This window comes from Quercus robur, chromosome 12, assembly GCF_932294415.1.
Source record: "Quercus robur chromosome 12, dhQueRobu3.1, whole genome shotgun sequence".
NCBI lineage: Eukaryota > Viridiplantae > Streptophyta > Magnoliopsida > Fagales > Fagaceae > Quercus > Quercus robur.
In genome coordinates, this window is record NC_065545.1 from 38,581,198 (window position 1) to 38,607,131 (window position 25,934).

The following is a 25,934-nucleotide window of genomic DNA, read 5'->3' on the forward strand; positions in this document are numbered from 1 at the left end:
GGTGTGATTTAAGAACTATGGTGGTCGGGTTCTAGGTTTCAAAGTGGGTTTGGTTTGAAGGTTGTTGTATGTGAGTTTTGTTGTATTGGGAGTGGTGGTTTTTGTTCTGCTGGTGTTGTTATTGTGGCCCATGTTTTGTGTTAATTTTCTAGATTTTTGTTAATTATGTTCATTCTTGGTTTGTGTTCTTGGGGTTTTGAAAATTTTGGGTGCTCAGAGTTTAGCTAAAGAGATGGAGAGTGGGAAGAACATTATGGTTTCGGTAGCAAAGTTTGTTGTTCAAGATGAGTTTGTTCAAAATGTTGATTTGCTTGAGTGTGTTTGAGTTTGAGATTGCAAGTTGTCTGTGTGTATGTGTTTGAATTTGTGTGTTTTTTAGAGTTTAGGTACAATGCTTTTTTTTTTCCCTTTCTTTTCTTACTTGTGTGTTTTTCAATCAGATTAAGAAATAATTGATTAGGATCAAACAATTCAAAAGTCCACACAAATTTGAATTTTTTGGGTTTGTGTTCTTGTGTGTTCATGTTCAACATAAACCTAGATCTCTATTCATGTGATTTTTGGCTTTTCATTTTTTTTTAATTTAGTTAAAAACTGATGTGAATCTGACGTGGCTTTTTTTAAATTTCAAATAATTTTTTTAATATTATTTTAATAATCACGACATTTTGTGTGTTAGCAATGCACTCCGTCTGCCACGTATGGTGTTAAGGTTAGTGAGATGACGATGAAGGACTAAATTGAAAACAATTTTTGATTTTTAAGAACCAAAATAGGAGGTCCAAAAAAGTAGGGATTGGTCCAAACTGTAGAGACCAAAAAGTTATTTTGGCCTTCCATATCCTTATACAAACAAAAACATACTAAATGTGTAATACTAGAATATTATAATTCCATATAAAAACACAATTATAGTAAACTAACTTCATTGAAATTTCATTCTAAAAAAAAAAGAAAAACTTCATTGAAATTTTGAACTTTAAAATAAAAAGTGGTAATTCAAGGGAGAAGATAAAAGAAAAAACCTAAAACCTAGGAACTTAAAAAAAAAATAGTAAATTACTCTATTAACCTATTTGTGTTTTTAAATTTAAAATTATTTAACTAAAGGATAGGGATATATTTTTTAGAGTTTAAGAATTTATGTGAGGATATTTTAGTATGCAAAATAATGAAACCCAAACCGAGAATTATGCATACTAAAATATCCTCACACTTAATAGATAAGTATTAAGTGTGCGTTTGGCTAATGCATTTACAGGCTACGTTTTATCACCTGGGTCCTATAGCACTGTTTACGAACCCCACAAACTTGTGAAAAACGCAGATTATTCTTGCTATACGGTGCGTTTTACAGCAAGTGAGATACGCCAAGGGATCTATTTTTATATTTCTTGCTACGATTCGTTTTGAGCAACTCAATCTTCACTGGCATCGGACTGGGAGCTCTAAGCCGTGGATTTCTCTTCTGGGCATGGGCTTGCCTTTGTTCTCGAAGACAAGCGTTAGGGTGGGAGATGAGTGAAATGCTAATGGAGAGTGTGGGAGAAATCACACAGGTATTAGCCATAGTAGGGGAAAAAAAAAGTTACAGTACTTTCAGCTGAAACTACAGTAATTTCAATCAAAAAAATCAGCTAGCTTACAAATTATTTTGTTATAGTATTTCCAGCAATAAATTTTCAATTTTCAACAAAATAAACAGTATCCAAATGGACGTTAAATATAGATTCCTTTTAATAATTTCCACAATCCACAATTACCAAACTTCATATTTAAACAAAATAAATAAATAAATAAAAGAGGGCAAACTAAGAGAATTTTTTTTTTTTTTTTTAAAATGCTGATTACACACACTGCTAAATGCCTAAATTTTGTAATTCGTATAGTAAAACATAATTTTCATATTCATATATGAGAAATGTTAACAAGTACTGTATGACATTGGTTAAGAATCTAATTAAAGAAAATTTTTATAAAAAAAAATAATTAAATTTTGACAATTTTTTTCATTCCTAGTAAAAGTGATATTCAAAACTTCTTAAAATAAATTCTTAACCAATAACGTACGGCACCGTTAACATGTAGGCAGAACCAGCTGGGGTCCTCGGCATTCACAATTCAACCCAAAAAGAAAGAAAGAAAGAAATAAAAATGGCTTCTTCTTCTGCGCACGTAAAAGAAACGCTAGGTGAGCTGAACAAGGAGTCCTTCGTGAGCCTCCTCTCGAAGCTGATTGGGGAAGCCAAGTACGTCCAGAACAATCCCCCGGACCTGATTCCAGAGGAAGACAGAGTGGCGAAACACGTGTTGGACTCTCTTCTTCCTTACAGCAGAACCACAGGTGGAGGACCTTTGATCGTCAACCATGTCACCTATCATCAAGGCAGAGGCAATATCATTGTGGAGTATCCTGGGACTGTCCCTGGCAATGTCTTGTCCTTCGTTGGTTGTCACATGGATGTGGTTACTGCTAATCCTAATGATTGGGTCTGCTTCTTTCTCTCTCTCTTTTCTGTGTTTTCTTTTCTGGGTTTTTGTCCATTTGGCTATTCAACCCTTTAGTGATCATAATTTTCAATCTGCTATGGTATGGTTAGTATTGGTTTTTATCAAGGAGTTGCATGTTATAAGTTATTTGGGTCTGCTTCTTTCTCTTTTTGTGCGTTATCTTTTCTGGGTTTCTATCCATTTGGCTATTCAATCCTTTAATAATCATAATTTCAATCCGGTATGGTATGGTTAGAACTGGTTCTATCAAGTTATTGGATTTTTTTTGGCATAGTTTGTCTGGGGTTTATGAGATGTAATTATGTTCTCAATTTCAGGATTTGGGCTTTTATTTTTATTTTATAATCTGGGTTTGTCCTGAATTGGATTTAGTGCTTGTCTTGGGGCTGTAATCTCAGGTTCTTAGTTCTTTCAACAGTACCTTTTTCAAAAATTGTTCTTGACAATGTATGGCATGGCATATTAAATCTAGGTTATCTCTCTCTTCTATTTATAAAAAAGAACGGTTCCCCTATTTTAAGATTGGCATTAAGATTTTGTGAGCATATTTAATTCTCAGTTCTGAGATGATAATTAAAATTTCAGTATAGAAACTGTGATTTTGAATTTTGATGTGTGTGTAAATGAAGGATTGCTGATCTTTGAGCATCTTTTTTATTTTATTTTATTTAATTCTCATTTTACAGGAATTTGATCCTTTCTCATTGAGCATTGATGGTGATAAACTTCGCGGCCGTGGAACTACTGATTGTTTGGGGCATGTTGCGCTTGTAACTGAACTCATGAAGAGGCTAGGGGAGACAAAACCAAAATTGAAGTCCACTGTTGTTGCTGTCTTTATAGCCAATGAAGAGAATTCTGCCATTTCAGGAGTTGGTGTGGATGCACTCGTGAAAGATGGACTACTTAATAAGCTGAAGGATGGTCCACTGTAAGTAAATGGCATTTTTTGTGAATGAAAAGAAATATATAAAGCATCTCTTGAAACTATCTTTATGCTAAAGCTTAATAAAGTTTTAGTTTAATTTTTGTGATTTTTGGCATTTCCACTCAGGTTTTGGATTGACACAGCAGATAAACAACCTTGTGTTGGTACTGGTGGTATGATTCCTTGGAAACTTAAAGTGACTGGGAAGCTTTTTCACAGTGGTTTAGCCCATAAGGTACACAACATTACAATAATGTCTGATACTTTTTGTGTGATTTTTCTGTGCACATGATTACCCTAGAGGGAACATTGACTAGATTACAATTAAAGTATACCAAATTTATTGGAATGATTTACTTTATATATATATATATATATATATATATATATATATATATATATTGGACTGGTTTGTGCTTTTCTAAGATTCTGAAGAGTGAGTGAAAAGCAAAAGAGAATTAGGACAAAGGAATGTGCTATATATTGTGCAGATGAAAATGAAATCGAGTAGTTGGATTCGAAAATGTTCTCTTTCTTTTATATGAAATTTTCCACTCAAGGACAGAGCAATGGTAACTAGCAATTAAGCCAATGATCAGTTCCAGTTTGGATTGTAATGATTTAAGTTAGAGGATCAAATATAAGCAGAATGCCAAAAAGATTTTCAGTTGAGGTAGTTAGAGAATGCTTGACTGGTTTAGTCTAAGATAATGTATAGTCCTTGACAGAATGCAATATTGAGCTGACATGAGTTGGGTACCTGGCCTTTAAAATATAATTTTTTTTAGAAGCTAATCAATAAATTATATTACATAGAAGGAAAAACTTAAGTATACAATATGTATACAAAAGGTTCACCTAAAGAACACACTAATCTATGAAATTAAAGTATGGAAGGGATGGACGAAACCAAGGATTTTTCTTTGGAAAAATTTTTACGCTTTTTAAAAACATAAAATATTTCCCACCATTCTGCTGTAATTGTCTGTTGACCATTAAAAATGTTTTTCAAAAACATTTTACGTCAAAACAAGTAGGGCTTAGGAGAGAAGAAAACTAGATGCAGCCAAAAGTAAGCATCACTTAAGTAAATTTATCAAAAATAAAGACTTAAGCTGCACCATGGAAAGTTTAGCATCATTAAATGTCTTATTGTTGTCCTTCAAATAGTCCACATGATACATAGAGGAGTAGCCATTCCAAAACTAACCCATTACCATGCCTTCCACAAATCCCTTCCAATAGAAACATACATCGCTAACCTTCAAAGGGAAAGTAAAAGACCACAACTCCCTAATGAGAGTGCAATGTAGTAAGAAATTTTGAACTAATTGACCATTAGGCTTACACATACAGCACCAATTCAGAGGAATCTATACACTTCCCCAACTGCAATATTCAAAAATCAAACTTATATATACAAAACTTTGGGAATTGTTTATACCAATTATATAACAATCTCCATTATGACTTTCTGAAAGTTTTCCTTTAAACAAGGTAGAAAGTTGGTAGAGCTGAATGTGAACTTGCTCAAAAGAATTTTTCTACAATCTCTATTTGACTAGCTGCATCCTTTTGTTAGTACATATTGTGATTCTTTTTTGTAATTCGTAACTCTTGAATTTTCAATTGTGATTTGCTGAAAGGATGACTTGCAATCAACCAATGCATTGATTCTTCTATTTACAATAGAATTGTATTATTTTTCAAAAAGAAGAAGAAGAGGAAAGGAGTTGATTGCCAAAAATGAACATATAATAACATCTTCAGATTTTACTTGTCTATTCAATCAGAATCTTATTGAATATTGCAGGCTATAAATCCTTTGGAGCTAGCAATGGAAGCATTAAAAGAGATCCAATCAAGGTTTTACAGAGACTTTCCTCCCCATCCTAAGGAACAGGTCTATGGGTTTGCAACACCTTCAACCATGAAACCAACTCAATGGAGTTGTAAGTTTTTTTGCCTATACTGACAATGTTGGGGGAAAAGAAAATCACTTTCATTTTATTATGTTCAGCTTCTTTATTGCAGATCCAGGAGGTGGAATCAATCAGATTCCAGCTGAGTGTACAATTTCAGGAGATGTCAGGTTTATCATCTTGTCAAACCCTTTTGAATACAGGCCTTTGACAGAAATGATGTCTTATTAAGGGTTTTTTCTTCCTTATTCTCTTTTGTTTTGCAGGTTGACTCCCTTCTACAAGTAAGCAATCTGCTTCTGCATTATTGCAAAAATTTGTTACTTAGAAGCTGATTTCTATGTTCTGCAAATTTCTAGCATTCTTCTTATAAGTTTGTTTGTCTTATTTATTTTTTTTATTTTTTCACTTATCAAAATTTTATTTATTATTTTTTTAAGCTAGCTTCTGATTTTTAAATCCCAATACTTTGTTCCAGTGTAAAGGATGTAACGTCAAAGCTTCAAGAGTATGTGGATGACATTAATGAGAACGTAGACAAGCTAGATTCACGTGGTCCTGTTTCCAAATATGTCTTACCAGATGAAAACTTAAGGGGAAGGTCTCTCTCTCTCTCTCTCTCTCTCTCTCAACCCTTTTCTTACTTGATTTTAGACATAATTTGGATGAGCCCTTGAAAACAGTGTTGTACTGGAAATATAATCACTTTTTCCTCTGTAGTGTATTATGTCCATCTCAAAGAAATTTCTTTTAGTCATATAAATATTTTCTCTTCTATACTTTCTAGTTTACAAAATAGTTATGTGGAATTTTTTTTTTCCTTTCCTACAGCCTTACACTTAGTTTTGATGAGACAATGTCTGGAGTTGCATGTGATCTTAACTCACGTGGCTTTCATGTATTGTGTAAAGCAACTGAAGAGGTAGTTGGGCATGTAAAGCCTTACTCGATTACTGGAAGTTTGCCACTCATTCGAGAACTGCAGGTGATTATCTGACATTCTTCTATGTGTTTTTCAAGTTTTCTTTGATTTACTCATTTTTCCCCCTTCCTTTTCTTTGATAGGATGAAGGATTTGATGTTCAGACTTCAGGATATGGTATGATACTGTTAATATTTCTATTTCACCATTGCAGTTTTATTCTATGAAGTTATTATAGAAGCTCTTATAAGCTTTGACATAAAGTAACCCTTATAATCTAATTTGGAAAATGTCAGCACTTATGTGCCTATTGTGGGTATAGATTTTATATTTTATACATGTTGGCTACAGTAGTCCATAATTTCCTTTTCTCTTCCCATATTATGCTCTTCTTCCCTGCTAAACTTCTAAATATACAGCAAATTATTGGACAATGGAATTTTCCATGATCAAGGTGAATTAGGTTATGGAAAAATTGATGTCCTTGACCTTATTCTGCTTTCCTTTTAGTGAGATGCCCCCCTCTCTCACCAAAGGGGTAAGCAAGTAGTAATTAGTTGTTGAAAAGGTTAGAAGGCAAAGTGGTGTTCAACCATGCTAGGAGATCTGGACATCACTTATTACCACAAACAAAAAAAGCCAGCAAACTTGCTGACATCTTTATTGTAAATGTTCGGAGGTGAGCATTAGCATTGGCTGTGCTAATATAGCATTTTGGGTGTTTTAGCACACCAAAATGCTATTTTAGCACCCAAAGAGCAAAAAAACCCCTCCATCCTGTGTGGTATTTGAGCATTAATTTGCAATTTTTTTTAGCATTGCTACAATGATCTACTACTATAACTTGCAGCATTCTGTTTATGTAGGGATAAACAGTGCGCTACTTAAAATTCAGAGGTTAATCATTAGCATTGGGTGTGCTGAAACACCCAAAATGCCATTTTAGCACACCAAAGATATATATAAAATAAAATAAAAAAATCCCTCCATCTGGTGTGCTATTTGAGCAAAAATTTGCAAACTTTTTTAGCATTGCTACTTATTTTATTTAATCATTTTTTCTCTCTCCTCTCAGACCTCTCTCATCTTTCTCTCTTATTGTGGGTCATGGGTTGGCATTGCAATTTCCAGGTGGTGCTGGCATTGTGATGTTAGGGTTGTGGGGGTAATGCTGACAATGTGTTGTATGGGGTTACAGGATTTGACAATCTGGCCACAGGTTGTGGGGGTGTCGGTGGTGGTTTGTGGGTTGTGGGCTGTGGCCTATGGGGTGGTGCTGGTTTATTTATTTAATGTGTTGTATGCTACAATAGAATATGGGATGTAACATGTATTGTAAAATGGTGAGTTAAAATAGCAAAAGTAGGTTTTTGATGTGCTAAAATAGTTAAAATAACATTTTTTTTAGCACGCTGAAAAAGATTTAGGTCCCGTTTGGATGGAGTGGGGTAGAGTGGAGTTGGCTGAAAATAAGCTAAATTTGGGTTAAATCTACTCTACTCCCCCTCCCTCCCTCTCAATCCAAACGGACCATTAAAATTCAATGCTTTCTACTAGTTAACTTGAAGAATTCATTGAACTGCATGAAATGGGATACTGGATTAATAGTTTCCAGACCCAGGAAAGTGATGTGTGCATGGAAACACTGCCATTCTTGTATTAATCAGTAATCTCTAAATCCATTGACCATTGACATAGTTGATTTTATCATGATGATACTGAAATTAGATGATACCCAGCAAAAATTAGAACTATATTGGTAGTTGTGAGATCTTAGGTGGGCGCACTAGGTGATGGAGATGATAGATACTTTACTGAGATGATCTAGTCATGCATGCCAAAGACAGCTGAATGCTTTATTATGTAGTACTGTCGTTATGGTTGAAGGAGGTGCAAGGACACGACAGTGAAAGAAGGCAATGAATTGTAGAGAAGATCTGGCGGGCTAAGAAATTGCATGACAAGGGGGAATACCAAAAAGATTTATGTTTCTGACCTTTTAAAATTAGAAGACTTGGCAGAGTGTGGTCCCTGAAATATAAGATGGCATGGATCATCGATGTCTTAAAGAAATGGTCAAAACATTTACATAGATGGTGACCTCTCATGATTTAACATCTGGATCTTAGGGATTTATAACCTCCCTAAAATTTACAGTTCATTGGATGGTTAGCCTGTTCCTTCTGTTTGTAAGAAGGTGACCTGTAGATCTCAGCAGTTTAAGGATTGCTAATTTTTTGTTACAATGGATAGCTTGTCCATAGTTTGATGAAATGGTTGCTGTGCTACTGGTGTATTGGCAGGTTGTAGTTTTGACTGTCAATTGAAGATTCACTTTCTAAATCATGAGCATAAGATAACTTTCTTAATTCTTATTTCTTTTTCTTGAGTGTCCTTAGTTTACTCCCTGTGTACCTCAGCCACTTGTTCTTCTTTTATCTTTAATAAAGTTCTTTACTTGCTGATAAAAATATATATATATATATATATATATATATATTAATGAAAAAGAAAACTTTCATAATACCATTAGTTATCCTGTTAATTTTGTCTTTCTTTTTAAGATTCCTTTTCTGGCGATGTGCACTCCAAGCATATGAGGAAAGATAACTTTCATAATACCATTAGTTATCTTGTTAATTTGTCTTCTCTTTTTTAGATTGCTTTTCTTGCAGATGTGCACTCCTAGCTTATAAGGAAAGAAGTAGCTCGATATTTTGTGCATTATGAGTTTTTCTTTTTGTCTTTTTTCTTTTGACGAAACTTATTAGGGTTGATTACAAAGAACTGATTCATTTCATTATGCATCATATTTCAGGTTTAATGGCCACATACCATGCCAAGAATGAGTATTGTCTACTTTCTGACATGTGCCAAGGCTACCAGGTCTTTGTCAGCATCATCTCTCAGTTAGAAGATTGACGATACGAGGATATGCTAAAAATAAAACCCAATAATGGCCCTTAACTGTGTTTTCAACAGCCAACTCATTACGGTTGGATAAAATTTATTGTTGTGATTGGCGTAATATTTCAGAATGAGTTACCAACTGCACAATAAGCCTTTTTTTCTGATCTGGATTTTATTCATTAAGATTTGCTTATCCTTATAGTTTCATGTGAGATTTAGTACTGGGACAGTCCATGGATGGTGAAAATGAGGTGAACAGTGACAAAGAATTTACATATTCCTCCTATCTCTTCAGTTACACCATTCTTTGATTGGAGTTTGACTGAGCTAGCCGGTATGATCAGTTCAGTCGAGGCCATCCTTTAAACCTGTGGCAGACTCTTTTTACATGTCTACAAAGCTAACATAGTAGGTTAGGTCATACATTGATCTCTTAAGTTAGAACATACTCCCAAGACAGATATTAGAGACCACATATTTTAATTTACTTTACAATTTTTGAATATGAAACTTACTTTGATTTTGCAAGATGAGCATGTGATTAATGTGCCATATCAACCTTGTTAGGATATTCATACAAAATAGTTTGCCACATTTGTAATCATCATTTGTAAAGGTAAGACAAAGTACTTGAACTAGATGATTAAATTGAAACAAGTGATTGGTTAAGGACAAATTGAAATCTCACACATGATTAGGGAATTAAAAGCCATACTTAAACCCTTTTCCTTTTAAATCTTTCACAATCTAAATACCGCCTAGGTGGTCATGGGCTTATTGGGTTGCCAAAGACTCAAGCCTAACCGGAACTAGACTAAGCCCACGATATGTCCAAGAATAGAATCCAAAATCACAAATGCATTGGATTGCATCAAACTCCTCCTTCATTTTGAGAAAAAATAAATCCAGTGAAACAAAATTTTCACAACTGTGATTTTGATTTGGTGCATAGAGTAAATAATACACCCACGTGAAAGTGATATTGTTCATTTGATAGCTTGTCACCTTAACAAGAAAAAATTATAGAACCACATTAAAATAAAAAATAAAACTACAATTTTTGTCACAGCTCTTCATGTAGTAGACTGTGAGTAGTTGAGAAAAAAACAAGGGATTTATGTGAAAGTAGTAGGTAGGCAATCACAATGTGCCATGTAAGATAGTTGTGGCAAAAGTTTTGAACAAATTTGTGTCTATTGTGAAGTCACTATGACACCTCCACATAATATCACAATAGCAGTTTAAAAACTTGATAAATGATGGTATTGACTTAGTCAAAGCACTTTTCACAAAGGTAAAAGTAAAATATACCTAACCCCTCTTTGTTGTTTTGTTATAGTTCTATTAACACTCCGTTCTATATTTTTGCCTAATTTATTTTAGTTTTACTCTAATTCATTTAAGTTCTTTAACTTTATGCTTGTTCATTTCAGTCCTCCAAATTTTAAATTTATTCAATTAAGGCCTCTCCACCAACTTTTGTTAAATATTACTATTGTTGAGGGTCATTTGTGAGAATCCAAGTAGGAAGAAAAAAGCTCAATGACAAGGGCAGCAAAGAATTGGCAAATAGATGGCAAAACCATTAGGCCCAAGCGGCAGGAATAATGGATCACAGGCTCATGAAATAAACAAATGGTACTTGAAGAGGCAAGTGGGCTTAAAGAAGCCCGGAAAGAGAGAAATAGCATACCCATGGGCAGTATATGATGTAGAAAAGTGAGAAAGAGCCACCGCAGGCCCAAAGTGATGCAAACAAAGAAAGTAAAGGGTTAATGGCAGGCCCATGAACCCAAAGGATGAGAATAAGGTAATTGGGTCAGGGAAACTCAATGAACTTAGTAAAAACCCATGGGAATGTAGAGTTAATAAAAGGGTCAAGGAAGCCCAAAGAAAGCAAGTGGGCCAAGGATGCCCAAAGGGACACAGGAGCCCATAAGTAGGAAAACCAATGGCCATACCAAGCCACTGGGGGAAAGAGTAAACGGCTGGCCCAAAGAGGCCCAACAGGATTGAGTCATTGCAGCAGGAGTGACAGAGTAATATGGCAAGAAATGAGGGTAATCAAGAAATGGGTCGAAAGAAATGTAAAACCCAGTATCAAATAAAGCCTAGCTCCTCAGGGGAGCTGGAAATCGAAAAGCAGCTCACATAAAAGGTCAAAGAAAACAGATGGCAGGCTATGCAGGCAAGCCTCCAGACTATGGCAGATGAATGACCAGCAGGCAGATTTTGGACACATATGGAAGGAAGGCACGCGCAAGGCCCAGACACCACCAGCTTGTACCCAGCCAATACAGGGCATGGTGAGGTTGGGGGTCAGAGATTCAGAGGGCATGGTTTGGTGGTGGGGAGAGGGGAAAATCTATTTTTGAGGTTCCGGCTCAGGTTCTTTCGGGGAAATGTCCTACTGGGATGACTTACTACCCAAAAGAAGCAAGCTAAGTTGGAACCACTAGGTGTATGCCATGAGGGATAGGGAGAGAGAAAGAACTCAGACCGTAGCAGGAAAGGGTGTCACGGCAGACAAACAAACAAAATACCCTTCTTTGTCTGGTGATGGGGGGTGGCACACAAACGAACCAGTGGTGGTCGGCTAGTACACCCAGACCAGACAAAGGAGGTTAAGGGCCAAAACAGTAAAATTCGGTCACGGCAGGCACTATAAAAAAAGGATCTTGTTGTGAACAAAAAACAGAGCAACAACAGGAACCATAACTAAGAAATAGGAATTCGAAAAGAGATACCAAGAAATAGAAAAGAAACGAGTGGGAGGGTAAGAAAGAAAACAACCATAAAGAAAATAAAGTGAGAATTAGAATGGCAGGCATGCACCAGTAGATTGATTCCCTCCCTCCCTCACGAAATCCTACTCTCTGTTAAAACCGAAAGAGGCCTCTATGCATTAACCATTCAAGTCCATTTCTCTTAGGGCAGTTAATTTCCACAGTAGGACTTTTCCTGAGAGATTAATTGTGTTGAGAAGGAACATTCTTTCCTATCTAGTTTTGCTCCTGCGGACCAGAATTTAGTTGATTTCTTCATCTTCTAATTAACCCATACATATTACTATTTGCTCCTTTCGTTCTGTTCTTTTCTTTCTGTAAAAGTGATTATTATTACTGCGATTGTGTTTTGGGATCATTTGGTCATTTCCTCCTAAGTAGCCAGATATTTTATTTTATTTTATTATTATGTCTGTCTGCCACAACTTGTTTGAAACAGCTCTGTCTGTCGCAAGCACGTTCCTGGCAAACCAAGCATAGTTTGCACACAAGCCGGACCAAATTGAGTTGTAGTTGGACCGGTCCCAACTCTCTTATCTAGAAAACTTGGGCCTAGTGCAGCAGAAAACAGCCCAACACTACTAGCACAACCCACCACTTTACAACTATTTATTGTCCAAATATTTAATTATTTTATTCAAAATTTTAAAATTAAAAAAACCAATTAATGATTGAAAAATATTTTCTAGTAGTTTTTTTTTTAAATGAATGTTGGCAGAGAGGTCTTAATTGAATAAACTTGAAAATTAGATAATTGAAATGAATGAAAACAAAGTTAGAGTACTAAAATAAATTTTGGTAAAACTTAGATAGTGAGTTTTTCATTTTAGGCTAATTTTTTTTTTTTTTTTTTTTTTATCACACCCCCATTTGATATCAAATTGTTTTAATTATCCTTATTTATCCTAAAATAAAAAGATCGCACCCACTTCCCTGTAAGAAGAAGGGTCATAGTGGTGCACTGGTTTCAATAGAATTGAAAGGAGTGATTAGTTTGACGAGTCTAATTCCTAAACTCAAGCTTACAACATATCGGACATGAAGACATTCGAAAACCACAAGGGTGCATCAACAAGAAAAAGATCTGGATGTGTACATCACGTCCACCTAATGCACCTAGTTTCTGTTAAATGACTTTAATAGCAATAGATTGACATAATTGATTAAGAGTCTATTTGTCAACTTATTCAATTTATTTGGCTTATGTATACTTTTTCAAAGCCCCACCTCTTTCTAAATACAACTATATTTTTAACTAAGTCCAATAAACCAATGAATACAAATTCTCCCAAACAAGCAATTGTTAGATATCACAGAGGTTTGATTAGGACAATTAGAAAAGAAGTTGCTTTCAACTATAAGTGTAAAGTACATTTAACCCCATAACTGCTCCAAAATTTTCCCTGTTTTTGATCTTCTTCCATGCTAACCCTTGATAAGTAAGATACAAATCCAATCAGTTTTGAACCCGACCTTCCTAACTCATTATTTGAAAAAGGATAGATAGATACTTGTCAATTTATTATTTCTTTGCAATATTTGTATAGGAACTTTATCAGAGAAATGTCAGGTTACGGGTGCAAGCCAGCATCTATAATTGGTATGATACTTTGTAGCATGCTTCTTGTAATCTTCAACTTATATATTGTTACTATACGAAGTAGTATATTATACAACTATTAAACTTGTACAACTCTGATATGTACTATACAAATTTTCTTCACGCATAGTTTACTTCTCATTGTACAGCTCCATAAGTTAATTTAGTTCTTGTTATCTAATTTAAGCTGCTGGATTCTTTGGCGTAGTCTTCGCCGGTGGTCATGTATTTTCCAAAGACCATGTCCCAATATAACGGCAGAGTATATACCATGAGTGATAATGGGTGCAAGAATATTATTCGTCTGTCAAATTTGCATCAAAAGACAAGGAAAAAAAAAAGATCTATTAGTTTCATCCTCTAAAAACTAAAATTACTAGTTATCATCATAACAAAATGGTCCTTTTGTGAACTTAAGTTACCTGGATCCATTCAAAACCAAGGTAGAGTGCCAGCAGCCCTTCCAAGAGAGGAGAATAGATCTTTTTCATTTTCCTCTTCTCATACCAGGCTGCAATAATTCACCAAAATTGGGTGGTGGAATTAAAATCAGACATCATTGAGAGAAAGAATATATATATATATATATATATATATATATGTAGGATAATACTTGGTCTTTCTCTAGCTTTCATTATTTTCAAGCTCCCAATGGTAAGTGGGTTAGCCAGAAGAAAAAGGAAATATTGACTGATTTATTTGCTACAGTCAATCTTCTCAGCTACCAAAAATCGTATTATGATATTCAAAGTAGAAATTGAACAAGACTCTTGACAAATGATGAGTATGATAAAATTCACCATTTTTAAAAGAAAAATATTTCCTGTCCCACAAATTATGAGATAGCATGGGCCATTTCTGGTCAGATAGAGATCAATTAACCAGTTCTTAGTATAAAGAAATTAATGGTCTTTGGATGAAAATGCACTTCACATCATAATTCTCGCTGAAGTGAAATGACCATATAAACAACCATTTATGACAATAATTAAATAAATGAGGACATCCACTGAAGATCCCAACTTTAATTCAAAAAAATGTTGATTAAAAAGAAAAAGCGATTTCAAAACCATTTAAAAGAAACAAGCTCATCGTCAAATTCACAAATATATATCAATCACTGTATTAAGAATTGTGTTAGGGAAGTAGTTTGACCTGCAAAGAGCTTTTTCAGCTCTTCACGACCAGAGCGAGATTCCAAAACTGGTGCAACAACATATGTAGGATCTGAAGAAAAAATTAGCCACTGGTAAATCAAACTGAACATTCGAGGCCAGGAAACATTCCTTGAAATGACTATCAGAGAATCAAACCTTTTGGAGAGGCAGCCACATAATAGAGAGAACCTGTGAGGGCAGCTGTAATTACAGCTGCAAATGCCTGAGCAAATGGGACAAAAGGAGGCAACACCCCTGTCTACACTTCGAAGAAATTTAAAACAATTTAGTTTTAAGGAATAATAAATGAATATTTCATTATTACTACTAATGACAGCAAGGATCATGACTAGGGCACATACCAGAGATGCCATTCCTCGAGCATCAGTTACTAGATCAGTGCCCCTTAGAAATATATCAGCCAACGCTCCCTACAAAGTTGGAGAAAAAGGAAACATATATTAGTAATGATGAAACAAAGCAAAATAGAAATAAAACGATAATGGTTTAAATATTTCTGGCATAAAAGTGATTGATTAACAGTACAACTCTCATGGTTTCTGAGATACAGGCAATATAAGAGGGCAAGTACTTCAACAAAATTATGGGGAAAAAAAAATGTAGTAGAAAAAGTTTCTAACTATGAATGTGATTAAATAATAAGAATATATTGAACTCTGCTAAATATAGCAAAGCAGTATCCCAAATCTTGAAATTTTAGAAAGCAAGTGGACGGATGATTGAATCTAGCATCTAAAGCTTCTACAATGCTCAAAAAGTAACAAGGTCGGCTGAAACAACACAAATTAATATTTAATTTGGGACCTTCATAAAGTTCAAAACAGATTGACTCAGTATGCGTTTATCATAGACATGATGACCGCGCTTCATATGTTCCTAAGTTACAATGTTATTCCTGGACTTTAATAAACTTATATCTGAAGGATTACAACTCCTCAGTGTGAAATAGACTGACAGGAAACTCAGATTGGCTAGTTTTGAAGGCTAAGATTTAGGAATAAGTTGACAACAATTCCCAAGACTAATTCATAGTATCTTTTACTCTATAAAGGGTAGACCAAACATCTTTATAAGAACAGACCTGAAGGGCAGCTCGGTAAAATAGCTCCTCTCCCACTGAGCTTGCAGCAACAATTAGTATAAACTGCGAAGAGGAATGATAATCAAGCCATTTCCTTTACACTGTATCCATTGAAGTTCCAAACATATGTCAAATCCACACAGCTTTTAGATATCTACCTGCCAAGGAGACATTCCATAAAAGAAGCTCCATAGCTCCTCATCCTCCACATCTCTGATGGCACGAGCGTGAGGTGAAAACTTCACAACTTCATCCTGTAACCATGTCAAATCATGAAGGTATTTCTTTTTCAGTTAATTTCTGTAAAACAAAGAAGTCCCAATTCAAAAAGGAATGCAGACCCCCCCCCCCCCCCCCCCCCCCCCCCCCCCCCAAAAAAAAAAAAAAAAAGGATATCCTTTTTTCCATTAAATATCAAATTTCAGAAAGTGTTGGCAAGATGCATACATCGTGATAGCTCAAGATGCAGGAAGTAACATAAGAACAAAGCACAAAAACTGAAACAAGAGCGAAAAAGGGAAGGGATTTTCTAAAGCTATTAGGTAATAAATCAAATCTTACATCAAGAATGAACAGAAGGACCATGATTGGAGGAGCAGCATATCCAAGCCCTTCTAGTATGGCGTCTAAAGATGGATGGAAGCCTCCCATTGAATCGATTCCAGTGACTGAGCATATGAACCTTCCCGCTAGAGCCATTGCACCATATATACCTGATATAACAGAACCAAAATAAACATTATGAACACTGTGTGTGTGTGTTACTTTTTATTTAGGAATTTATTTCTCTATTTCTCTTTATTATAAAAGGGTAAACAAACAAAATTTTTATGAAGAAACTAATAACAATTTTCTTGTTACATTATTAAAAGCTTAAACATGGCCAATCTAGTCTGCACAGATAGCCATACTGATATACTACCATTGTCTGGTACAATGGCAACTCTAGAAGTCTCAAGCTGTCAAGTGCCTGTGTAAGTAGGTTTTGTTTTTGAAGACAACCACTTCTCACATCTTACAAAAGTACTAAATGGTAGGATCTTCCTTCCCAAGACCATACCTTGGTAGAAGTAGAACTAACACTTTTTGAGCTATAATATTGTCATCAAAACAAAATACTATGAGGTCATTTTATTCACAGAATCTTGTTAGGGCTCTCATCACTTGTTGAGAATCAGTTAAGGATTTCCATGAGTAATTCACAGTTTTGAACTAGGATTCCGAGAATTTCAGATTCCCTCAGGGTTCACACTCTCATATGAGATTTCCACTCATAGATATCATGAGGCCTTAGGCATCACTAAGCCAACCAAAAACCTTGTAAATTATAACGAATAGGTAAATACTATATATCACTTCATTTGAGAGTTCTTGTGGCTCAATCTGTTGGCATTTTCTAGTGTTTCTAATGGAGACCTTCAAAATTCAAAACTCTCCCTCCACAACTATTGAATTATTGTACTTTTTTTAATTCACCAACAACAAGAAGAAGTGAAGCAAAGAAAACAGAATCGCATAGCAGGGAAAAGGAGTAAATTCTTAATTGAAGCACAAATATTACCTTTCCCAAAATAAAGAGTAAAACTTTTACGGTTTTGCCACCAAACACATGATGTTTGGTTCTGTACCATGACGGAAGTTACTATCCACGAAACCAGTAGTATAACTCCTAGGTCCTAGTACTATTTATTTTAATTCTTCTAATGAATTCCTCTTTTACCAAAAAAAAAAAAAAAAAAAGCAATCTGAAACTACCTTTATTTTACATTTATAGCATTAACTTTTGACCTATAAAGTTTAATTATGAATAGTTGGGGAAAAAGAATTGAAATAAAAAGAACAGACCGATTCCGTAGCTGAGTCTGACAACAGCACCAATCTTTTCCCAAACAGGAAACTCAGATGTGTCCCCAAAGCTCCGATCAAAGGTGGTGACTTCCATGGCAGGACTCGTGAACCCACCTCCTCCTCCTCCTCTACTTCCAGTACTCTCTCCTTCTCTTCTGCCATGATCAATCCTTTTGCTACTACTACTACTACTACTACTACTCTGCTCTGCTGAGCACCTTATCGATACTCCTCCTGCTTGTTGAGACCACAATGATACCCTCTTCTTTCTACCTCCTCTAAATTTATTTACTATTCTAATCGGAAACAAAGTCGTAGTTGAAGAGGTCAACAGCTCCATTTCGTAACTAAAACAACAAACTGGAATTGATGTTGTTGTTGTTCTTCTTCTCCATTGTTGACCAATAGCATAGCAGCTTCTGTGAGTTTTGAGGTACGAGGATTATTGACCGTACATTTCTCCCTCTCTCTCTCTCAAATATGGAAAATATAAATAAAAATCTTTTGCTGTTGGAAAAAAAAAAAAAAGTGGTCTTTTTTTTTTGTTTTGGCTTTTAAGTTTGATTTGAGAGTTGAGACATATACATGTCCTAGAGGATGGTGGGGTCCATCTGGGTATGTTTTAGGATAGACTAGCGTGGGGAATATCCAGTTGGCCTATTAGAGGAGAACACGTGGAGATAATGCAGGGGAAGCCTTTGCACACGTAGATCTATGTAACTAATGGTGTTTAAGTCACTGGAAAGAGGTGGTGGTATTAGGTATATGCATTCTCACACCCACATGTGGGAACCACTTTTATGTGAATGATACAATGCATGTATCTTCTCCACTGGAAGGCTACGTGTGCCTGAATCTAAGTAACTCACATTTCTTACTTTTCTCTTTTGTAATCTATTATTCACAACCAACGTGAAGAGTTTAAATTCTCTTCTTCTTTTTTTCGATGTGTTGAATTGTCTACACCTCCTGTCCTGTGCCGTGTGAGGAGAGATGAAACTCATATAAGAATAAATAAAAAAGAGAATTAGTTCAACTAATAAAATCTTTAATTATTAAATAAGAAAAGATTTAGTTAATCGAGAGAAAAACTTGTATCTCCAATCCCTTTTCACCATTATATAGTCTGTTTGGAACCATAGAAATCCAATGGTTCATGATGGGAAGACTCCAAATCTGATAGATAATTCTTTTCGTAGTTAGTTAATATAGGATTTTATAATTCAAATCCTAGTTAGTTAATATGTGCATAACATATATAATACTTTTCGTATGAATGTAATAAATTAAAAATTGTGCATACTTACATGTTTAATACCAATGATACAAAATTAAACGCGTTTATTTCAATTTATAAATTCAATTTCTAATATAAACTGTACTTGAAACAATCTCTTACAAAAAATGGGATAGAGAGATGGTAAAAATCTAAAGCAAAGCCAATTTGAAGCTAACCTATTTGCCAGTTAAAATTTTTAGTTTTAAGCAATTCTTAAATCTATTTTATCTATTTTAATACACTATTTTATAACTCACCTTACATTTCATTTCTTATTTTTCACATCATACCAAACACCATTAATTAATTTATTCATTTCATTGTTATTGTTGAATTATTAATTATTATTGAATTAATTTTCTTTATTAAGTAATTAGATTATTTCAAATCAGAATGTTGAGAAGCTTCTATTAAACATAATACAAAGAGATTATTGTATTTATCTAATAAAAAAAGTAGATGAAAAATGTTTCAATATTTTTTATGGCAAATTTTTTAATAATAAACGTACAGTTATTAAATACATATATGTACTGTTACTTCTCTATTTCTGTATTTTTATGCTGAATTTTTTATATGTACTTTTGTTGAAAGATGTCAAATTTATACACGTCCATATATTTATTGCATTATACAAGCTAGTGTCATATATTACTAACTACGTCACAACCCAGTTAATCATGCTAAGTGAGTGAGCAGGTTGACATTACCATTCAAGTGATTAGCTTAATATTCTTTTAGGACAAGTACTAACAATATTTGTTTCTTAACTTCTATGTGTTCCAACTATTTTTACGATTAAAGGTTGGTTGTCATGACCATTTTTTGGTCATGAAAGATAATTGCCTGATTGTCTATTTCTCTCTGATTATGTGCAATTTTGTGCTGTTTTTTACTTTTTTTGAATCTCATTGTAAATTACATGATTTGTATTGGGATGTTGTGCTCCAGGTGGTTGCTTAGGATCGTTTATTTTGAAAATCAATAGCAATTCAGGCAGTGGCAGCTCAGTGAGTACCAGAACTGCAAAGTACTCCATAGCTTTGCAGTATCTGATTTTGGAGGGGATAACTGAAGACAGTGAACTGTAACATTGTTTGTAGATTCAGTCTATGAAAATATAGTTGTTAAATTACTCTCTTCTGATTGAACTTAAGTGTCTGAGTTCTACTATGTCACCATCATTATTGGAGCTCTTCTGTCACAAAGCAACTTCTAATTTTGTAGAAATGTTTAAAACTTCATAGTGTTTATATCTTTTGGTATATGATTTGAATCTCACTATTTCAAAATTTTTAATAAGCAGATTTTTTATAAATTCAGCTCCAATTTTTTGTCGTAATCTTGGATCACATATTGATTATGCAAACGAATTGGGTTACCCTAAGAAAGAAATAGTAGGAATTAGGTTATTACTTCTTTGATGCTGCTCTCCTTTGGTTTGAATTTGTACATTTTTTCTAAGGTAAATAGGTAATGGACAATTCAGATATCATTCAAAATTTCAATGTGCATCAAATTCTGGATCTTGGAAGCTTTAATTTCTATGGTATGGTGCCTTCGCAAGCAAACAAAACTGCATCATAGGACTAGAACTTCTTGGCAGTCTCTAATATCTAAAACTTAAAACTGAAAATTCATGTTTATCAAAATAGGCAAGCATAGGCAAATCTTTTCAATGCATAATAACAATCTATAACTAGATTTCCCATTACTACTAACTCACCAAAATGCTCGTTTGACTCATCCATGATATTATTCTGCTGAAAGAAAGTTACATAATTAGCTTCTAAGACGAGTGCATCATTATTCATAGTTACATACACTGCAAGTTATAGTTTTTCACAACATAAACAAAAGAAAAACATCAACAGCAAAACCAAGAAGGGAAAATAGAAGATGACCCTTATATATTAGCATCACAAACTTCCCTTTGTGAATCGGATTTTTAGTAAACTCCTTTCTGATAATCAGGTTCACAAAATTCTCCTCCAAGATCATCACAAGCCTCTGCTGGGAAAACCCAGTAGAGCAACCATTAACATATATAAGATACTATTTTAATTACCCATTTTTGTTCAAATATGTCATTGCAAATTAAAATTCTTAAATTCCTAAGATCTTACGTCTTCGGCTCATTGTACTCGAAATACTCTCATCACCCTCTGCAGAAAACAAATCAGCAGTAGAAACATCCATGGACTCTTCCCCTTGTCTTGACAAAGCATCTGCTAGCACATTTTCCTTACCCTTCTTATATTCAACCAAAAAATTGTAACCAAGGAGCTTAGTAATCCACCTTCGTTGAGCTGGAGTACCCACTCTTTGATCCAGCAAGTATTTAAGACTCTGCTGATCAGTTTTTATAACAAAAGGTTTACCCACCACGTAGTGCCTCCACTTTTGAACAGCTACCACCACAGCAAGAACTCCTTTTCATAAGTAGAAAGAACCAAACTTCTACCTTTTAAGACTTGGCTGTGAAATGCAATAGGCTTTTGATCTTGCATTACAACAGCACCAAGACCAAACCCATTCCACAGTGAAAGTCTTGGAAAAATCTGGAAGGGCTAACACTGGAGGATTAGAAATAGCAAGCTTGAGCTGTTGGAAAGCCTAAGCAGCAAGGTCAGACCAGACAAAAGAGTTTTTCTTCAAAAGAGCAGTCAAGGGTGCAGCTATCTGACCATAACCTTTAACAAATTTCCTGTAGTAACCAGTGAGACCCAGAAATCCCCTCAAGGCTTGACATCGTTAAGGACAGGCCACTGTTGAGATGAGATGCCCCAAATACTCCACTTCCTCACAAGCAAACATACATTTGGATTTCTTGGCATATAAATGGTGTTTAGCTAATAACCCCAAGAAAGTTCTAAGATGCTCCACATGGTCAGGCAAAGATCTACTGTAAACTAGAATATCATTAAAGAAAACCAAAACAAACTTTCTAAGAAATGGCTTAAACACCTCATTCATTAAAGATTGAAATGTTGAGGGAGCATTTGTTAACCCAAATGGCATCACTAAAAATTCATAGTGGCCTTCATGAGTTCGAAAAGCAGTTTTAGGGATGTCTTGCTCCCTCATTCTAATTTGATGATATCCTAACCTCAAGTCTAATTTAGAAAAGAGACAAGCCCCTTGAAGTTCATCCAAAAATTCACCAATAACAGGGATAGGGTACTTGTCTTTAATGGTAGCTTGGTTTAAAGCTCTATAATCGATATACATTCTCCAAGATCCATCTGCCTTCCTCACCAATAGGACAGGAGAAGTAAATGGACTTTGACCATTTCTAACAGAACCTATTTCTGACAATGATGAAATTTCATGGTCAAGAGCTTAAAATCCCAATTGATTACTCCTAATGTACTGAGCCAATAAATTCCTAAAACCACTTCACAAAACTCCTAAGGGCAACACATGTAATTAAACCATAAAAGTATAACCAGTATAACCAACAAAGCAGCATCCATGAAGTTATGAGTACTACCAGAATCTAAGAGAATGATCAACCCTTCTCCCATAATCATGCCATAAACCCTTATTGTGCCTGGAGTGGGACTACCAACAAGTGCATACAGAGTAATCTCAGCCTCTTCTATTCCCTCATCCTGAGACTTAATGACACCCTCCATACCATCTTCTTCGATTTCAGTAATCTGCACCCCTGAAGCTGGAACTATCTCTACACCTTCTAACAAAAATAGCTTAGCACTATTACACTTATGACCCGGTGCCCATTTATCATCAAAGTTATAACAGTCCCTTTTTCTTCCTCTCTTCCATTTGTGCTGGTGAAATTCTATTAATAGGTATTCTAGTCTTAGCTTCTATAGGAGAATTGAACTTAGGCAAGCCAAGTATTGAAGACTTACCTTGTTCTTGCGGAAGCTTTGATGCTGGTAAAGAACGTTTATTTTACAAGGAAAGCTAGCATAATTACAAAGTTATTTGCACAGTTAACTACAGAATTCAAAACATCAATCCTAGATTGGAGGAATAAGCACGTCGGAAATGAATTCAACATATGATCACAAAGTTACTTAAAAACTTATGCTCCTGACTTAGAAAGCAACTTTAGCATAGCAGGTAAACAATACCACATTCAACTATGGGTTATAGAATTTGTGGGTACGTGATCTGACTCAGTAGAAATGAATTCATGTCTAAAAGAAACACATGCACACGCACACACATATATAAGAAAATTCATGTCTGACTGTATTCATAGAAAACAAATAAATACACCAAATAAAGTACTTTCACTAATTTTACCAACCAGCAGCTCATATTGTTCTATCAGCTCATCAATCAAACAACAAACACACTAAAAGGGATATGTTTATTTTGCCAAAAAGAAGAAAAAATGAGGCCAGAGTATGGCTCCTCCCAATCTTAAACGATAATATACAAGCAATACAAAGCTCTTAGCATCTTTTGAGCGATACCACGAAGCATCCACACTGAACCCTCAATCTCATTTACTTGATAGTAGCCCCTAAATAGACTAATTGGCACATTTTCAATATTAATCTCCTAGTTCAAGGCCATCCCAGTTCAGTTCCTCTGTTTATCCTCTCACTTAGCTTTTGATTCAAATGCAGTTAATGAATATTCCAGATGTGAGGAACATCTTGAACCAAAACAATAACAATCAAAATTCAAGAATGTACCATTTGTAAAAAGCCAAAAACTTAAATAAAAAATAACTGATCTTGACAGCATCACCAACCATAGGAATGTGTATTCAGAGTTAACACTACCTCTACCATATAGCAATTATAGAAACACATTAACTGGCAGTTATAGAAACATAGAGCAACCTATCAAGTTGAGGAAAAAAGCAAAGAACAGTGAGGTAAAAAAAAAAAAAGAATGAGGAGATTGTAAAATGAACAATTATATTGAACCAGAATCGTTATGAAAATACAAATACCTACCAAAACTTTTCAATAAGTGATACAAATAATGATCAAAACTTTGTTTTCATTTACATGAAGTCAGAAACTAAATTCCCTATCCCAAGTCATCCCACATCAAAATATTCATATACAGAAAAGTCCATTATCCACAGAGTAGTTTGTCACATAGGCTCATCCCTTCCTTCAGTGTCCACCAAACTTGGCAAGTCAGCTTCAGTGTCAGGGAATCCAAGTTGATTCACATCAAAACCAAAATCCAGTACTGAATCTGGGAAGTCAAGATTATCTTCTAATAGTGCCATAAGTTCTGCCGCATCAAATAACTCATTTTCAGAAAAAGCCAGCAATTCCTCCTGTCCATTATCAGTAGATTCATCCTTTACCAAACAACTTGTACTTTCATCAGCAGAAGCCTCAAATCCCGCAGGGGTAGGACCCGACATATTGGAAACAGACTCTGGAAAGTTGAGTCTAGCCGAGGCAGCATACATTGCTCTTGCTGCTTCATCATAAGCAGAGGCGGCATCGTCAGCAGTATCAAATGTCCCAAGCCAGAGCTTCTTCCCCCTATTTGGTTCGCGAATCTCCGCAACCCATTTGCCCCAGGTCCTTTGCCTAACTCCCCTGTAATTACACTGTAAATTCTCAGCCCCGGGCCCTTTGGAGGAAAGTTTACGAGCACGTTTCGCATCATCACCAGAAGACTCAAGCAGGGCATTATAGCCTCTCCACTTGGTCAATGTCTCAGCCACAGAAAATCCATCGCCTCTAGTCTTCCTCTTCTTTGAAGATTCCATGGGCATACCTTGATCAAGATAACCCATGTGAGACTTTTCCAGAAAACTCCAATGATTGCTCTGTTCAACGAAAAACAGAGAGATTCAGATAACAATGTTGGATTTTCCAAAGAGAAAAATCACATTAACCCTTTTGCAACAAACCCCCAGGAAAAAATCAAGAAAACCCAAAACAGAAAAAGGAAATTTAAAAAATCAGAAATTGTTTAAAAATAACCCAACCTCTCAGAGATTCAACAAAACCCCTGAAACCCTTAACAAAAAAGGAAATTTAAAAAATCATAAATTGTTAAAAATAACCCAACCTCTCAGAGATTCAACAAAACCCCTGAAACCCTTAACAATATTTGAATTTCCCAAACTGGAAAAATCACAAAACTTTTTTGCAACAAACCCCAGAAAAATTCAAACAAGAAATATAAAGAAAACCCAAAAAATAAAATATAGAACAGAAGAAATTCAAAAAAAAAAGAGTAGAATTTTTCCAAAAAATTAACGAACCTCTCTTAGTCGTAGAAGAGTGAAACCCCAACGGCAATGATTGTAAACTTGTAGTCTTTCTTTCTTGCGTTGAGTGAGGTTTGATTTATGAGTCTGAGAGAGAGAGAAAGAGAGAGAGCTTTTGTTTTGGATTCTTGGAGAGAAAGCTTGAGCTTTTAGAGAGAGAGAGAGTCTGTGAGGAGTGAGAGTGAGGAGTGAGGCGTATTTATAGTCTTCCCTAGTTGTCAGTTCGTGTGGGTTTAAGGAGAGAGGTATTAGAGTTTTCTATATGGCGTGGCGCTTTTTGGACCGTTCGATTTTACTAAGTAAATTTCAAAACCTAAACGGTCAAGGAAAAACTTTTAGTTAGAGAGAAATCTTAGGGTTTTTGTTTCTTTTCCAGTTTCTTTTATGTAATGTCCTGTCCGCCTATAGTGTACCTTTTACAACTAGTTAGAGAGAAATCTTAGGGTTTTTGTTTCTTTTCCAGTTTCTTTTATGTAATGTCCTGTCCGCCTATAGTGTACCTTTTACAACTAAAACCAAAACGTAAACAAAAACTTCCTTCTTCTTTTTTTTTCTTCTTCTTCTTCTTTTCTTTTTTTTTTTTTTTTTTTTTTTTTTTTTCAAAAAAGAAAGCTTATTCTATATTTATTTGGCCATATGTTCAAACAAGAGCAATTAATGTACCCATAAAAATGAATGAATTGATCTAGGTTGAGGGAACAAAAAAAGATAGTGTAAATATATATATATATATATATATA

General features: G+C 34.9%; 3 protein-coding genes across 3 annotated transcripts; 1 reads left to right on the forward strand and 2 right to left on the reverse strand.

Annotated features, from left to right (window-relative positions):
- Nucleotides 1-2,090: 2,090 nt before the first annotated feature.
- On the forward strand, nt 2,091-9,386 carry LOC126708676 (acetylornithine deacetylase). The gene is made up of 10 exons (XM_050408532.1): nt 2,091-2,490; nt 3,198-3,442; nt 3,566-3,674; nt 5,253-5,391; nt 5,474-5,531; nt 5,628-5,645; nt 5,840-5,962; nt 6,193-6,346; nt 6,427-6,460; nt 9,102-9,386. Exons 1-10 carry the CDS (start codon nt 2,155-2,157, stop codon nt 9,203-9,205), a joined length of 1,320 nt encoding a protein of 439 aa, XP_050264489.1. The 5' UTR covers nt 2,091-2,154; the 3' UTR covers nt 9,206-9,386.
- A 4,214-nt stretch (nt 9,387-13,600) lies between these two features.
- On the reverse strand, nt 13,601-18,216 carry LOC126708915 (uncharacterized). Its single transcript, XM_050408918.1, has 9 exons — nt 17,684-18,216; nt 16,400-16,551; nt 15,997-16,092; nt 15,839-15,901; nt 15,099-15,167; nt 14,893-14,995; nt 14,735-14,806; nt 14,002-14,090; nt 13,601-13,883 (listed from the first exon to the last, which is right to left on the reverse strand). Exons 1-9 carry the CDS (start codon nt 18,024-18,026, stop codon nt 13,743-13,745), a joined length of 1,128 nt encoding a protein of 375 aa, XP_050264875.1. The 5' UTR covers nt 18,027-18,216; the 3' UTR covers nt 13,601-13,742.
- Nucleotides 18,217-23,846: 5,630 nt separating this feature from the next.
- LOC126710057 (dehydration-responsive element-binding protein 2A-like) lies at nt 23,847-25,413 on the reverse strand. Its single transcript, XM_050410440.1, has 2 exons — nt 25,189-25,413; nt 23,847-24,747 (listed from the first exon to the last, which is right to left on the reverse strand). Exon 2 carries the CDS (start codon nt 24,712-24,714, stop codon nt 24,052-24,054), a length of 663 nt encoding a protein of 220 aa, XP_050266397.1. The 5' UTR covers nt 24,715-24,747; nt 25,189-25,413; the 3' UTR covers nt 23,847-24,051.
- Between the last annotated feature and the right edge of the window lie 521 nt (nt 25,414-25,934).

Bases quoted from the DNA above. Each gene is read 5' to 3' on its own strand.
- LOC126708676 (XM_050408532.1), top strand. From the start codon at position 2,155: ATGGCTTCTTCTTCTGCGCACGTAAAAGAAACGCTAGGTGAGCTGAAC. The intron at 3,675-5,252 runs GTACACAACATT...TGAATATTGCAG, and splicing joins ACAGTGGTTTAGCCCATAAG to GCTATAAATCCTTTGGAGCT. The intron at 5,392-5,473 runs GTAAGTTTTTTT...TCTTTATTGCAG, and splicing joins GAAACCAACTCAATGGAGTT to ATCCAGGAGGTGGAATCAAT.
- LOC126710057 (XM_050410440.1), bottom strand. From the start codon at position 24,714: ATGGGTTATCTTGATCAAGGTATGCCCATGGAATCTTCAAAGAAGAGG.
- LOC126708915 (XM_050408918.1), bottom strand. From the start codon at position 18,026: ATGGAGCTGTTGACCTCTTCAACTACGACTTTGTTTCCGATTAGAATA. The intron at 14,996-15,098 runs GTATGTGCCCTA...TTCGAAGTGTAG, and splicing joins CTCGAGGAATGGCATCTCTG to ACAGGGGTGTTGCCTCCTTT. The intron at 14,807-14,892 runs GTTTGATTCTCT...TTTTTTCTTCAG, and splicing joins TGTGGCTGCCTCTCCAAAAG to ATCCTACATATGTTGTTGCA.